Below are 16,208 nucleotides of genomic sequence, written 5' to 3' on the forward strand. Positions count from 1 at the left end.
TATCTCTTCTGTTTGGAGTACGCTGCGCTTCTTGGATCTGTAATTTTATGTCTTTCATAAGAGATGGGAAATTTTCATTAATTATTTCCTCTATTATTGCTTCTGCCCCCTTTCCCTTCTCTTCTCCTCTGGGACACCAATGATATGTACATTATTGTACTTTGTTTCATCCTTGAGTTCCCAGAGAAGTTGCTCATATTTTTTCATTCTTTTCTCCATCTGCTCCTTTGCGTGTAGGCTTTCAGGTGTTTTGTTCTCCAGTTCCTGAGTGTTTTCTTCTGCCTCTTGAGATCTGCTGTTGTATATTTCCATTGTGTCTTTCATCTCTTGTGTTGTGCCTTTCATTTCCATAGATTCTACTAGTAGGTTTGTTGAACTTTTGATTTCTGCCGTATACATGTCCAGTGCTTCCTTTACAGCCTCTATCTCTTTTGCAATATCTTTTCTAAACTTTTTGAACTGATTTAGCGTTAGTTGTTTAAATTCCTGTATCTCAGTTGAAGTGTACGTTTGTTCCTTTGACTGGGCAATAACTTTGTTTTTCTTAGTGTAGGTTGTAATTTTCTGTTGTCTAGGCATGGTTTCCTTGGTTATCCAAATCAGGTTTTCCCAGACCAGAACAGGCTCAGGTCCCAGAGGGAAGAAATATTCAGCATCTGGTTTCCCTGAGGGTGTGTCTTAGAAAATTGCTCCACCCTTTGATGCCTTGGGTCACTGTGCTTTTCTGCCCAGCAGGTGAAGCCTATTAGCCTATAATTCTTGACTGGTGTGAGGAGGTATGGCCGTGTTCCCTCAGGCTCTGGGGTCTGGTTCTGAATGGAAAGGGCCCCACCCCTTTCCTCCTAGAGAAGACAGACCCCTCAGGTGGAGGTCATTAGCATTTCAATGGTCTCGCTCTCTGCTTGTCGTGTCTCCACCCTTCCCAGAGTCACAGCCCTGGAAACTGAAAATGACTGGGGCTTTCTCCACTGAGCCAAAAAAGAAACACAGTCCCCTTCAGACCCAGTCCAAGGCGACCCTCCGGCTCTCCCAGGTCAGTCGTCACCCAAAGCCTCTGTCTGTTTTTTGGGGCTGCGTACCTGTAGTGAGCAGTTCACACTCGCTACTTAAAACCCCAGTTGGAGCTCAGCTGAGCTGTATTCGCTTGCTGGGAGAGAGCTTCTCTGTGGCACCAGGCAGCTCCGCAGCTTGGGCTATGGGGGAGGGGGTCTCCCGACCTGGTTCCGCAGGTTTTACTTACAGATTTTATGCTGTGTTCTCGGGCATTCCTCCCAATTCAGGTTGGTGTATGATGAATGAATGGTCTCGTTTATCCCCCCGCAGTTATTCTGGATTATTTACTAGTTGTTTCTGGTTTTTTGTAGTTGTTCCAGGGGGACTACTTAGCTTCTACTCCTCTCTATGCTGCCATCTTGCCCGACCAATTTTTATTTTTAAAAATGAGGCTATGAAGAATATCCTTGTAAATAAGACTTTCCTTAGCACTCTGCCTATTTCCTTAGGAATATCACCTAAAGGAAAATCACTGGGTCAATGGCCACTGCTAAGGCTTCTGAAATATACTGGCAAACTGCCTTCTAGAAAGCACTAGTCACACTACCATCAGTATTATGTGACAGTACTCAAGTGCATGGATTTGTGTAACTTTCTTAATTATTTTCTTAATTCTCAACAATAAAATATACTGCTTTCATCATTGTAACAGCATAATTTTTTCCTAACATAAGCTGAGCCGTTTTTAAATTTTAGCACTCAGTTTATTCTTAGGTTTTCATCATTAGCTCCTTTCAAGGATTTTCCTACATTGTCATTGATGTCTCCTTATTAGAGCCATAAATATTTTATTTACTAATTTTACTTTGGCAAGTAGAATGTTCTAAGGATAGAGAAGAATTTCTTGGCTTTCCCAGCTTCCTGATCAACTGAAAGGACCGTGCTGTGCACCCTCAGATTCCTTTAAGAAAGGAGATCACAGGCAAGGGATATCTTCTTGCACTCAGTAGAAGCCAGATTTATTTCTTCCTGTCCGCCCACAGCTTTCTATTTTCTGTTTTAGTTCCATTTTTTTTTTATTTATCACACAAACAATACTATAGCAACAATAAAGTAAAGGGAAAAAATTCACATATATTCCCATTTCCTCACATTCATTTCCAGTTTTTGCCTCTAGCATGCTTTTTTTTTTTAAATTAAATTCAGTTTTATTGAAATACATTCACACGTCATACAATCATCCATGGTATACAATCCACTGTCCACAATATGATAACATAGTTATGCGTTCATTACCACAATCTATCTCTGAACATTTTCCTTACATCAAAAAGAACCAGAACAAGAATAAAAAATAAAAGTGAAGAAAGAACACCCAAATCATCCCCCCCATCCCACCCCATTTGTCCTTTAGTTTTTATCCCCATTTTCCTACTCATCCATACACTAGATAAAGGGGGTGTGATCCACAAGGTCTTCACAATCACACTGTCACCCCTTGTAATCTACATTATTATATAATTGTCTTCAGGAGTCCAGACTTCTAGCATGCTTTTAACCACAGTAAGGTGGGTACAATTTTGTGTGCCACTTTTCTTATTTAATATAGCACCTATAAATATTTTTCAAACCCACTACATAATTTTCATAATATTTTTATCTTGTAAAAGTCATTAATGAGGTTATAAAATGCTCAAACAGCACAGATGAGTATAAAAGTGAAGACTGGTCATCTTTTTTTCATTTCTTACTGTAATGAGAATGTTTTTAGTAGATCATCATCAGATATGCTTCAACTTTTGGTTTAAGGGTAATATGTTTCCAACAGACAAATATCCTTCTCTTCCTGCTTTATTTCAATTTTTTTAAAAATTAGGAATGATATTAGACTTTAAAATGTGTTCTCAGTATCTCGAGATAATTATATATTTCTCCTCTGGCTCATTAACATGATGAACTATATTAATGGATTCCTTAAAGAACCTTCCTTTCATTCTGATTATTAACTAATTAGTTAATTAATTCAAATATTTATTTGTGTGTTCATTGTGCTCAGTTCTAGGTAAAATATACAGAGTGCAAATAAAACAGACATGGTCTGTGCCCTCATGGAACTAATCTGGCAAGGAAGACAAGCTTATAGCAATATATAAATATATAAGTAGAATGTGTAATTACAAATTGTTATTAGCATTATAAAGAAAAGAACTGGTTTCATTATGACCACGAGATCATGATGCATTTATTCTGGATCTATCTGCTAATATTTTATTTACAATTTTTGCATCAGTATTCAGTAGTGAAATTAGTTCATAGTTTTCTTTATTTGTGCCATCTTTTCCAGATTTGGGATCAGTATTATACCTATTCAGTATAATACTGAATAGGTAAAAAAAAGTTTGAAAGTTTCCTTCTTTATGTCCTCAAATATTTTCAACAACATCAGAATAATCTATTCCTTAAAGATTTGCAGGCATTACCTTTGAAACTGTCTAGGCCTGATTCTTTTTTAGGATGTAGGTCTTTAACAATTTCCTCTCATTATTTTTCTTTAAAAAAAAACAACAACAGTGATCTATTCAAGTTTTAAAATTTATTTGCATAATGTATATATCTGATTTCTAATTTGGAGAATTTATAATTTCTCCTTGTTTTTTTCTTATGGAAGATCTATTTTATTAGTTTTTTTTTTTTTTTTAAAGAATTGATTCTTGGATTTATTTACCAATCCATTGTTTTTCTATTTCATTAATTTTGCCTTTGTTGTTATTAATTGTTCCTTTCTGCTTCCCTCAGCCTCAGGTGTTATTTTTTAATTTCTTGAGTTGACTGCTTAATTGACTTATAGTTAAAAGTATGACTTTTCTTCTGACAACAGCTTTAGTCATAAACTAAAGGTTTTAGTATCAAATGTTTTTGTAATAATTTAAAATATATATGTTTCAAGGAATCCTTCATGTCTGCTTTGGCCCAGCAATAGTTTAAGAGACAGTGTTAACATTTGCAGGAGGTGGGGTTTTATTGATTTCTGTTATTATTTTGTGGTTTTATTTCACTGTGATCTGAAATGTTTTGTAAATGTTACAGCAGTACATGAAAGGTGTATTCTCTAGTTCAGGAAGACTTCAATATTAGTTACCAGAGCAAACTTAAGGATTCTGATCATCTATCTTTACATATTTTTCTGTCTAGTTATCTTGCATGAGCTGAGAGAAGTTTCCTACTCCTCTTATATTTCTGTTTTAGTTTTGCATTTTCTGCAGATTTTCCACTGCATATTAGATATTATGTTCTTATAAGATTGTACTCCTTTTATCAGTGTAAACTATCCCTTTTTGTCTCATTTAATCCTTTTTGCCTTGATTTTAATTTAGTAATATCATGATCCCCTGCTTTCTTTTACTTTCAACCTGAGTTACTTTGTTTCAGATGAATTTTACGTATGTAGCCAAAATGTTTCAAAACCAGCCAGAGGACTAGCTGGTAGGAAAGGATGTTGGCCCTAGCTCTACTGGAAGAGGGTCCTGGAGGCCCCCTGTATTAATATTTAGTTGCTAATCATGGCAGGTCTGGGGTTGGGAGGATGAGGTATCAGAAGAGAATAAGAATTTAAGAATTTTTCTCAAGTCTAATTTGAGAATATTTCTATTTTACTAGGTAAATTTATGCTGGTAACATTTATGGTCATAACTGATATGTATGACCTTAATTCTGTTATCTTACTTTCCCATTAAAATTTCCTTTATTTTCAGTATTTTCTTACATAATGAACACTTTCTCTCTTTGCTGTTTGCTTTTGTTCTCTCAACTTGGTAAGTCGGAAGGAAACAAATACAAAGTTCCTTTCCTGTTCTCTTGATCAACAGCATACCTGTGTATGGAATAGAGTAAATTTGTTTCTCTGAGTAACTATCCCAAACACAAATATTCTGATCCAAATGAAATAACGAGTTGGTGAGATGGAGAAAAGAAAACTCCAGTGTGCCATTCACGTAGGAGCTGGTGGCTGCCCCAATACCAAGAGGAACTGAACAGCCTCTCAAGGGCTGTCCATCAAACCCACAAAGTCATAATAAATAATACTTGATAGCAAAGAAGAGACAAAGGAAGAATTATAAATAAATATCCCAAATGATTAGAGAGAGCTCCTGTGTTGGTATTGGGGTATGTGTGTGTTTGTTAGAGAGAGAGAGAAATATATAGAGAGAACATCAAAATATGTAGAGTTGGGCTTATTTAACCATAGGTTTTCAAATACTTACAAGGTGCCTCTGCAAATAAAAAGTAAAGGTGGGTCAATAATGAATGATAGAAATACGGGATGTAAGAAAATGTTACTGCTTACATTTATGTTTCATATTAGCCAGACTTTAAAATTGTTATTTAAAAAAAAAAAATATAAACAGGCTAGTTCTTGCTAACTAATTCCTGACATGAAAGTTTCAACTGGGTTTATTAGCTTGTTCCTTTTTTTAAAATTCTCAAACTGTCAGCATTCAAATAAAGATTATCAAGAAGCAAAAATCCGTAAGTATATTTTCAAAAGAATCAAACATATGTCAGTTGCAATAATCGGTTGGTAAAATATAATTTGTATAATTTAGACTTGGTTTCTCTGCTATAGATCAGTGTTGAAAATGGAAATGGTGAGAAAGAAAAAATGCTCAAGTATTTCCCTTCCTATCTCTTTTATGACTTAGCATGGCCAGATTAGAGAATAAGAAAACAAAATATGTCTTACCAAGAAGGGCCACCAGGGTTAAGAGAATCACAATGTGCTTCATTCCTTTTCTTTTATGGAAATACAGGAGAATGCAGAAGATTAGTATTTCTAAAATCTAGAAATTAAAAAGATGAAAAAAGAGTAAAGCATAAATTATTCCATACAAAGTCTTTAAAATGCCATACTTCTAATTTTTTTTCTTTTTTATCACAGAAATTGTAGGTTTCACACTTCTATTTTTGATTTTGCAGCAGTTTTCACATGCCGGTTTAGGGTGACTGAGGTTCCTAAGGACAATTATAAATATATAAGAACAAGATAAGGAGCCCCAGTCGCCCAGACGCAGAGCTCTAACACCACCTGTAGACCAGTGGTGCCCAAATCTGGGTCTCCAGTCCTGACTCCTAGAACTCCAGTCGCATATATCTGACTGTCTACTAGACGTTTCCGTATGCATGTTTAATAGACCTATCACACTAATATGGGCAATAATATGGGCACATGAACTCTTGACTTCCCACCTTCCCAACCTGCTCCTCCTGGGGCCTTCGCCTCCTTAGTAAATGGCATCATCCCGTACCCTGTTGCACAAGCCAAAAGTTTTTCCCTTCCCCTGAAGCCCTACCCTCAACTCTGTGGACTACTGCAAAAGCATCTCATTTTTCTCTTTGATTTTACACTTGCCTCTCTACAACCCAGTCATTCAGCAGCCAGAGGAACTGGTTTAAAAACGCAATTTGGATAATGAAACATTTCATTAGTAGAGAAGACTATACATGATATAAGGTATTTATAACAATATGAGAAGTACCATGTGCCTTCTACCCAACTTAAGAAATAGAACCTTTAAGGTTCCTGTGTGCCCCTCCCCAACTGCATTCCCTTCCTCTTACCACTTCCCCAGGAACCACTATACTGAATTTTGTGTTTATCGTTCACTTTCTTTATATTTGATCACATTTACCACATTTTATCCCTAAACAATACCCTGTTTATTTATGCATATTTTCGGACTTTATATAAGTGGAATCATGCTTGTTTTGACTTGCTTCCTTTCTTCTTTCTGCATTTCGTTTGTGAGTTTCATCCATGAGAATAAATGTAGTAAAAATATAAATTAGATCCAGTCATGCCTTTGCTTAAATCTTCTATATTTCCCATCACATTTAGAATAAAATCCAGATTACAAAAGCCTCCACTGCCTTCTTGGATCTCATTTTGTACCAGTTGCCTCGGAATGGTACACTCTGCACCAGACACCATGGCCTTTTCCAGTTCTTTGCCGTCCTTAGATTGCCATCTGCCTTTGGGCCTGTCCACAAGTGTTTGCTCTGCCTGGAAGACTCTTTCCTGATCTTAGCACAATGCCCCTTCTAGTTACTCAGCCATCAGCTTAAAATCACCTCCTCTGAAAGAGCTTCCCTCTCTCTGATCTAAAAGAGCAACCCAGTCATCCCATCACATCCTGACTTCTGACCACTGTGGAGTGTTTCACCATCATTGTTACATTTCTTGTTCATGTGTTTATGGGTTTCTTGTCTATCTTCCTCACTAGAAGTAAGTCTCTTAGAGCAGGACCTTATTGGTCCTTTTTAATTCTCTGTCTACAATGCCTGGTACACAGTTGCCCACTCAGTAAGTATTTATGGAATTTATGAGTAAATTACACCTCAAATTTATTATGAACAATTTACCCAGAAAACCTGAGTCTAATAAATTGAGAGTACAATAACTATTACTTGACCGAATGCTGAAATTTTCCTATCCGTAAGAAGACTTTAGTGTAATTTTGAGTTCTCAGTTTCATTTTTTGTTCTTCCTTTCTTTTCATCCTTTAAAAGAACCTGAAACCAAGGTATTAGTATTTTCAGAAGTGACAGATCTCTGAACCGAAATCACAGATAAGAATGTTTACTTTCCTGACGTTAGGCAAGTAAAAGTATCACTACTAATTTTTCCTTCCAGGATTGCATTTTTCTTATGGAGCCCTCTTGAATTCTACTTAAATCTCTACTGTTACGATGTAAGGTTTTGTTTGTTTGCTTGCTTTTTTCTTTGATCCTCTGTGCCCAAGGAAAGCAGCAAGACCAGATCTTCCTCACTTAAAGATCCTTTCCTCTAATACACAGGATTAAATCATCCCTTAGGCTTTTCTCCACCTGGGCAAATTAAACCAATTATTTTAACTTTTCCTTATAGGATTTAATTGCCAATCATTTAATTTAATCAAGTAGTGCTACAAAACCTATTTAAACTCCTCACTTTGCCTTCCCTAAAACTGCCATCAAAACGTTGGGCTTCCCAGTCTCTGTACAACTCATCAATCATTAACAGAATTATCCCTCTGGGCTTGTCCTCCCTTCAATCACAGGCTTCCATTTTTCAGGTGATATAATTGCAAACACCATGCAGCAGCAACAGTGTGTTTGTTTAGCATGCCGATTATTAATTTTCGGGAATTTGGGGCAGAGGGTAGTTGTTATCAGTTCTAAAAACCATGTATGACTTTTTTTGCAAGTTTTATTTCTGCAGCTTCAGATGAATAAAACATTATTCACAGAATGACAGTAGTTGCCCTGGGTTCGGTCTTGTGGCAAGAGGTCACACAGCTCCCAGGAATAAAATACTTGAGCAGCATGAATTACTGTAAATTTTTCCCAGCAATATTTTTATCTCTCTGAAAATATCAATATTAAAGAAGTCATGGTTTCTGTAGAGGAGGCTGTTTTGCTGATTGCTATCTCAGAGGCATGGAGAATAACAGCATTACTGCATGCTTCCCAGGTGCCTGCACTGTCCTCAGGGCTTGGCATCCTCACCGCCCTAGGAGGTGGGCTCTTCTATTGTCCCCATTTTACAGATGAGGAAACCAAGGCACAGAGAGGTTAAGTGATGCAGTTCAGGTAGGCAGAATAATGCACCCCTCCAAAGATGTCCACGTCCTAATCCTCGAAATTTGGGAATATGTACTGTACACGGCCAAAGGGGCTTTGCAGATGTGATGAAGGTTAAGGACCTCAAGGTGGGAAGACTGTCCTGGATAAACAGATGGGTCCTTAAAAGCAGAGAATCTTCCTGTGGTCAGAGAGATGAAATATGAGAAAGACCCAAGCAGGGAATGCTGGTGGCTTTTAGAAGCTGGAAAAAGCAAGCAGGCAGATTTTCTCTCAGAACCTCTAGCAAGGAAGGCAACACTGCCGGCACCTTGATTTTAACCCAGTGAGACCTGTGTTGGACCTGGCACCTACAAAACAGTAGAATAAATTTGCATTGCTTTAAGCTACTAAGTTTGTGGCAATTTGTTATGGATGTAATAGAAAACTAATTCAGATTTTGGTACCTGAAGTGTTTCCAGGGGAATGGAATACTCAGGATGAATTTTCTCAATTGAGTCTGAGTTTTCTGGAATGGTTTCTCTACCTAAATTCAAAGGCACTAATGACTCTGTTTTCAGTGGTAAAATGGGGACTGGTAGTCAATGGGATGAAGTAACAAAAGAAATATACACTATTTTCCCACTGGACATCCCACTTCAGGTACCAAAATCTGAGCTGGGGTTCATCCCATCTTCTCCTGCCAAATACTTTCCTCCAAGCATAGCCTTTGACATGGCTTCTTTGTCCAAAAGAATGTGCTCTGCAAGGTTCTCTACAAAGCCAACTTTGGACAAAGATTTGGTCCTTGGAGGTCAGCATTTTCTAATTCTGCATGGAGGGAAGTCCAGTGAAGTGAACTGGAATGTGTGCCCTGGGAGCTGGGCTGCCTGGTTTCAAACTCTGGCCCTGACACGCAGTATTTATGTGAACTCGGACAAGTTACTGAACCTTCCTAAGCCTTGGTTTCCCCATCTGTCAGATGCAAAGGAGAACAATGCTCCCTGCCTCTGGCTGTTGTGCGGGTAGCCAACAGAATGTCCTTGGCGCCAACACAGGGCTCTGGGTGCGGTGAGCATTTCGGAAGTGTTGGCTACTGCCGAAGTGTCTCCTGGCGCAGACCTACAAATGCTGTTTGCATTCAGACAATCAAGCAAGTGAACATCATGCAGTAGACATCAATGTCTTATAACAAAGCCAGCAGGAGTTTTATGTCTCTGATGTGCTCCACATTCGCCTCTTTCTTACTTTTTTTCTTTTCCATCCTCATTTACTATTCTTTCTCCAAAGCTTTACTTCTTCAATGTACAGCAGCTTTAAAAATGCTAAATGTTAAATGCATATTTCACACATTCAAGAACATTTTATACAATTTAAATTAGTCATATGCAATGGCATTTTTATTCTTGATCCTCCTTTTCAATGTTCCTTTATCATTTCTATCCAATGGGAGGAGGGAACAATGAACCAAAGGCAGGACCCCATTGGAACTAGCCTCCAGACATCCATACTACCTCCAGACATCCAAGGGAACCGTGTTTTTCTCAAAGATTCAGTTATTTTTCTACAGACCCAGTTCATTTAATAAATTACCAGTTGTGACCTAAAGGCGAGCTCTAACTGTCCGAAAGGTTACTATGCTCCTGGATAATCAAGTTTTCTCCCTTCAGGTTCTTCACACCTGATGATGGTGGTTTTTGAAGCAACTGCCAGAAAGGCTGACTAAATAATCAGCTTTGGCGTACTGAATTACAGTAAACAACAGGCTCAGCCTCTGCTTCGGCTGATTTAATTTTTTGTCCAGCAGAGAGAAAATGACAACCATGCAGATTGCTTTCTGAAGGATTTTATGTTCAAGACAGATTTCCTTTGAATCGTCTGTTGGAAAATCTGGGTGGGCAAAACAGCCCTGAGCAAGGCTGCCAAAGAACATGAAGTAACTGAGGTTTAGGGCTGCATTTCCTAAAGTGGGTTCTGCAGCCCGCTGGTCCCCTGAGGTGTTAATAGGTATTACTCAACATAAACGTGGGGCTTGCTGGATTAACAAAATTAAATCCGTCTCTTTCCTAAAGGCCTTCTCTCAGCTTTTAACATGCTAACAGAGATGATGAACTTCTCAGAGGCCATGCTCTACAACATTTCCCCAAACTTGTTTGACCTTGAAAACCCACTTGTGTTTATTTTTGGCAGAGTACAAGGTGGGACTGCCCATTGTGGAATGCAGGTTGGGCAAAGCTGTTTTAGTTGGGGGGAAGGGGGTAGTAAAGGGCATTTCATTCTCTCCAGCCTGCAGATGCTTCTCAAATCCTCCTCCTACAAAAAGAATACCATATCTGAGGATAAAACCCTGGGCCTTGTTTCTGTGAGGCTTCCACTTAGTGTAAGCCTTAAAGGTAAAACAGACATCCACCTGGGAGAGTAAACACTTAAGACAAGTGCGAGTCTATAGCACAATTTTACAATCCTACTTCTGAATAATATAAAATTTGTCAGACTTAAATATTTTTCATTTTATTAGGCATTTGAAAACAGTTCAGGCACTGAATTGTACTTGATGTAAATGTACGGTACAGATGAATGATACTTCAAAGAATAGACTCGATTACTGTAATTACAATCTTTACAGTCATAGTTTGCAGAGAAAGCACAGAATCTGCCACATCCAAGGATTAAATATTAATTACTTAGATGTTTAACAGATTTAAACCAAACTTCAGCTCAAGATCTTAGTATATGATTGATCACATCTTGAGGCTTTGGCGATGTAACCATACAATGGATTAAATTCCAAACTAAGATAATACAGATCAATTTCCCCTAGAATCCAATACCAATAGTGTTATTCAAACGTAACTTTATTGAAGGTTTATTTTATGCTTCTTATAAATACCCAGAATTATTTACATTTCTTCCATGGCATTTACTTTCAAATATACTTTCATTATCTTAATATAATTTTATGGGAATATAGGTCTCTCTCAGGACTGTAGTAGAGGTATATATTTTTATAAAAATTTCTGCCCCAGAAATTCCTCTCTATAATCTGGGTGAGTGATCAGTTGAATGAATGAGTTAATAAATAAACAAATGAATAAATAAATTCAGTCATTTGACCAGGAAATGGCAGGATGTGATTAATTTAAGAGTATTTTGTATAGAAATATGAGGTTTATTAAATACAAGGTTTAACAAAATGTAGTTTTGTTCTTTTAAAATGTTTTCTCTGGGGATAAAAAAATGCAGGTTACATCATCATCAAACAATGCTGTTTATTCTAGGAAGTAAGTCTTGATGCATCTTTAATCTCCAAAGGATTCAACTCAGGCTATTAATTTTCTGGTCACAGGCTATGTGACTCTCTTCTTATTGGATAAAGAATTTGTTTTGCCTGTAGGCAAAGAGTAATGATGTTATGGTAGGACTTCCAAGTCTAGGCTATCATGAAATATTCAACAAAGTATAAAGAACAAAAGTAAATCACAGAGATTAAAACTCCTTCTAGTGCTTATATTTTGATCAATGAAAGCAGTGACAGTTAAGGGACTAGGTATGGAGGATTAAGTAGGAAGATACAATGGGGAAGGTGCGGGGAGGGAGGCCCGAAGTATGGCAGATCTGAGGAAGGCTAATCTGAATTGGGAAGTCCAATCCTAAAGGCTGATGGAGGGCAGGAGTAATGGGAAGAGGTAGGGCATGGCAAAAGAACAAGTAGGAATAATGTCCATGAAAACAGAGGTCAGGGCCATAATATATAAGGAGCAGGTTCTTAAATAGGCAGGGCATTATTACTGACTGGCTGATTGATTGATTGATGAACATTAGTTCTCATCTTGAAAAAGAGCACCATCTACTGGAACAAAACAGACAAGTAAATAAATAATTACAACATAATGTGCCTGGGGCTGTGGGAAGCTCTGAGAATGGAGCACCCAACCCAGCAATATCTTCACAGAAGAATTCATACCAGAACCATGTCCATGAGGGAGAGTTTGCAGGAAGGTTGTAAGGAGTTGAAGATGTGGGTCAAGGGAGGTAGGGGGCTTTGTTGGCAGAGGGACAGCAGACAAACACAATGGCACTGATATATGGCTAGGGGAGTGGCCTAACTGATCAGATTTGCTTTTTAGAAGGATATTTGCTGCAGCAGCGTTAATGGTGGGCAGAAGGGTTAACGGACTCCTTAAGAGGCTGCTGGCATATGTCAAACGAGATGATGAAGGACTGAATTAATGCAATGGCAGTAGGAATGCAGCAGAGGGGTCAAGTACAAGAGACTAAAAATTCAGATGGGATGTGGGTGTTAGAACAGTCAGGTATAATTTCCAAATTGGGAGGGTGACATAAAGAATATCAGAGAGGGGAGTTTGTGAGAGAAGACATTGAAATCAGTTTTTGATGTGTTAAATTTGAGGACCCTATGGGACATACAGGCTGGGATGAAGACATAGCTCTGGGGCTCAGGAGAGGCCTGGGAAGTAGATGCAGGTCTGGATTTGGAAGTCATTATAAAGGACAATGTGGGTGTAGGCAATGTGATCACCCTAGAACATCAGAGTATGTAGCATAAGGAGATAGGAGGAGCTGGGAGAGGAGAAGGAGGTGTCCACCAAGAGCCTGTGATGGACCATTCCATGAGGAAGAGGAGAAACAGGGGGACCACAGCCAGGAAGTCAAGGAAGAGAGAGGTTCAAGGAGTAGCAGATGGGCCATGGGGTAAATGCTGCACAACATTCAAGAGGAATTGGGACAACTGGAAGTTAGTGGGGAGGCTTTTACAAGATTGTAGTGAGTGAGGGGTGAAGGGGAGATGAGAAAGTGGAGGGGGTCAGCAAAAGGAGACTATATGAATAAATTTTTGATAATGAGTGAAAGAAGAGAAATAGAACAGTTTATCAAAAGGTGTGTGATGTAGGAAGAATTACTAAAAAGAAAAAAATAACCAGAAAAAGCTAAATATATTTATAGGGTTAGAGAAAGGAGTAAAGAAGGAGACTATGATGGAAAAAGACCTACGACTATCTGTATTGCAGTGGTCAGGACTACATATCAGAGATTATCTGAGATGGTATGATAGAATTCTTGTCACACAGATTAGGAGCTGTCCCTTACATAATAGTTTACTGGCCAGTTCCTATATATCTCAACTTACACTTAGAGCAAAGTTTGCCAATAAACATGGTCCTGCAAATGTCTATGTCATACTTTTAAATTATTGGGGTATAAAGTAGGATCATACTATTTTACCTGCTTTAGCGGCAGGGGACTGGACAGATAGTTTTTTGAGGTCACTTCTCATCTATGATTCTGGGTGCTTTGACTCTTACGGAATTCACGATTACTTTACCAATACAGTTCTTGGTTAAATGCTCATCTGACCTACTCCAGTTTTCTTCTTACGACCTGGCTATCCTAGAACATTCTTTTCTTCTGATAATAACAAGTTACATATTAACCATTTCAGTCAAGCTTTCTTTTATACCCACTAAATATAGCGATTGTATTATGTAAAATATCCCAATCTGAGGCTTCAAATTTCTAGATAAGCTCATCTCTTACTTTTACTCATCTCTCAGTATTGTCCTACTGCTATCTGCTTCTTCCCAGATAATCTGTTGCATCAGTCTCAATAAGTTCTTTTTTAAAAAAAGAATACCTATCCAGAATGAAATTCATGAAGTAATGTGTCCTCAGGTATTTCCCCTTGACCTTGGAAGAGAGATTGTTTTTGTTTGTTTGCTTGTTTTAACCTTGAGTCATCCTAAAACATGTTGCTCTGGGATTTGCCAGATTAAACATTGTGGAAACTGTACCAGAGACAGGTCACCCCCAAAGAAAGGATACCTGGGAAACTGGGGGTGCTTCTATTACCAACTTAGTGTTTGAAATAATTTAGGTATTGGTCAAATATATTTACATTTTAATGAGACATTAGTGCTGAAAAGAAAAGATTATGTAAGTTTTGTAACATTTGCATCTATTAGTAGTCTGGAAAATACAGCTTCAGGGATAGTAAAACACTTAGAATTCTTACCATGTAGATCAGGAACTGCCAGCCAACAAAATGATACTGTACTGTTCTTGCTGAGATAGCCTGAGTTATATTTGGAGCAAAGTTCACCAATAAGTATGTTCCTGAAAATGCCAATGCCGTACCTTTAAATAAAATGGAAATGACAAACCAAATTGAAAAAAGACACAAAAGCCTTTTTGTTGACGCAAACATTACCTACAGACCGAGCATTACTTGTAAAAGTGCCAAGGTGATGGTCTCTTCCTATTAAAATGTGATTCATCAAACCATCCCTATATATAGCATCACACATCCATTTGAAGGCATTACCTTTAAAGGGTGATAAGGGTCAAGGAATGGAAGGGGTAGGATATAACTTATGATTTTTCTCTTGTTCCAGATGAATTCTGGGAAGATCAGAAAATGTGCGTATGGAGACATGAAAATGCATCCAAGCTGTCTTTCTGTATCCATGTGGGCCATTAAGTGCCTGATGGACGGCAGTGATGGTTGCCTTAGTCACCCAGACGGCAGAGCCCAGAGGTTCATGGAAGTTCATTACTGGATCATCTTTTCTTCACTTACTCATCTTTGGAGCCTTTAGATACATTTGGGTGATTTTACACATTGAGACACTGGTAAATGAGTACCTTAATCAGTGTCATTTATTGGAGCCCCGTTAGCAGAAATGACGAAGGTGAATGATGACTTTGTTGTAGGATTTCATTTAATCCAACCTAGAATCTAGAATTCCAGCGTTAGCTTAGTAAACACCATATTATAAACCTATGTTAGGAATGTATTACTGTCATCATTTTAATATTACTTAAAATGGAGGAAGGGACTATGCGTGGGAGGGTGGCATGGAGGAGGGGTTAAGGAATGACTTGCCCTTCCCAATAACACTGAAAACTGCTTTTTAATATATAATTAGCAGCCTGATAAAAGCCAATATTATGCAACATTTTTTCAGATACCGCACTTGAAACCATAATTCAATTTGTTTCATCACTGAGGTCAGCATTGTTGTGTATATAATTTACAACCAGCATTGACTCCAAAATACTCTATAAAATCTCACAATTTGAAGGCACCAATTTCCTGTTCCTCTAAACCAATGATTTGTGTTTTTGAACTCTAGTTTCTGAGAGCAAATGCATTTGACTTTTCACACAAGCTAGAGAACAGCTATCCAGGGTATTGCAGAAGCTACAAAATAAGTTTCCTCTAGTGTAACAAATTATACTCTAATATCTTTTGAAGACAGTAATTATATATGCAATTTTAAAAGCTTCTTCTAATGAGAACTTCTAAAATGAAAAACAATATAAATTATTAAACATTGTAATAAAAGCAAAATAATAAAACTATATATAAGAACTTGGGGAAAATTATTGGTCAGTTATATCCTTTCTTCAGAAAAACCAAGATTTTATGAGACAAGTGTTCGAAATCAGGTTCTTAGGAGGGAGGGATTTTTTTTAAAAACTCTCCCAAACTTGGTATGGTAAAAGTGGTATAAATGCATTTAATACAATTTAGAAAGTAACAGAGACTTCCAACTGTTTCTTTTGTGAAACCTAAATTCCTTATTTACATTAAGCTCCTC

The 16,208-nt window shown here is 37.7% G+C and overlaps 1 protein-coding gene across 2 annotated transcripts in view; it reads right to left on the bottom strand.

The window, feature by feature from the left end:
* NIPAL2 (NIPA like domain containing 2) overlaps window positions 1–16,208 on the bottom strand; it is a 120,662-nt gene that overhangs the window by 28,343 nt on the left and 76,111 nt on the right. For both annotated transcript variants that reach the window (XM_037802905.1, XM_037802906.1), the window contains 2 exons: window positions 14,621–14,742; window positions 5,735–5,831 (listed from right to left, as the gene is read on the bottom strand). In XM_037802905.1, the coding sequence (XP_037658833.1) occupies window positions 5,735–5,831; window positions 14,621–14,742 (219 nt within the window). The remainder of the gene's footprint in view (window positions 1–5,734; window positions 5,832–14,620; window positions 14,743–16,208) is intronic.

The sequence above is a fragment of the Choloepus didactylus genome, chromosome 14, assembly GCF_015220235.1.
Source record: "Choloepus didactylus isolate mChoDid1 chromosome 14, mChoDid1.pri, whole genome shotgun sequence".
NCBI lineage: Eukaryota > Metazoa > Chordata > Mammalia > Pilosa > Megalonychidae > Choloepus > Choloepus didactylus.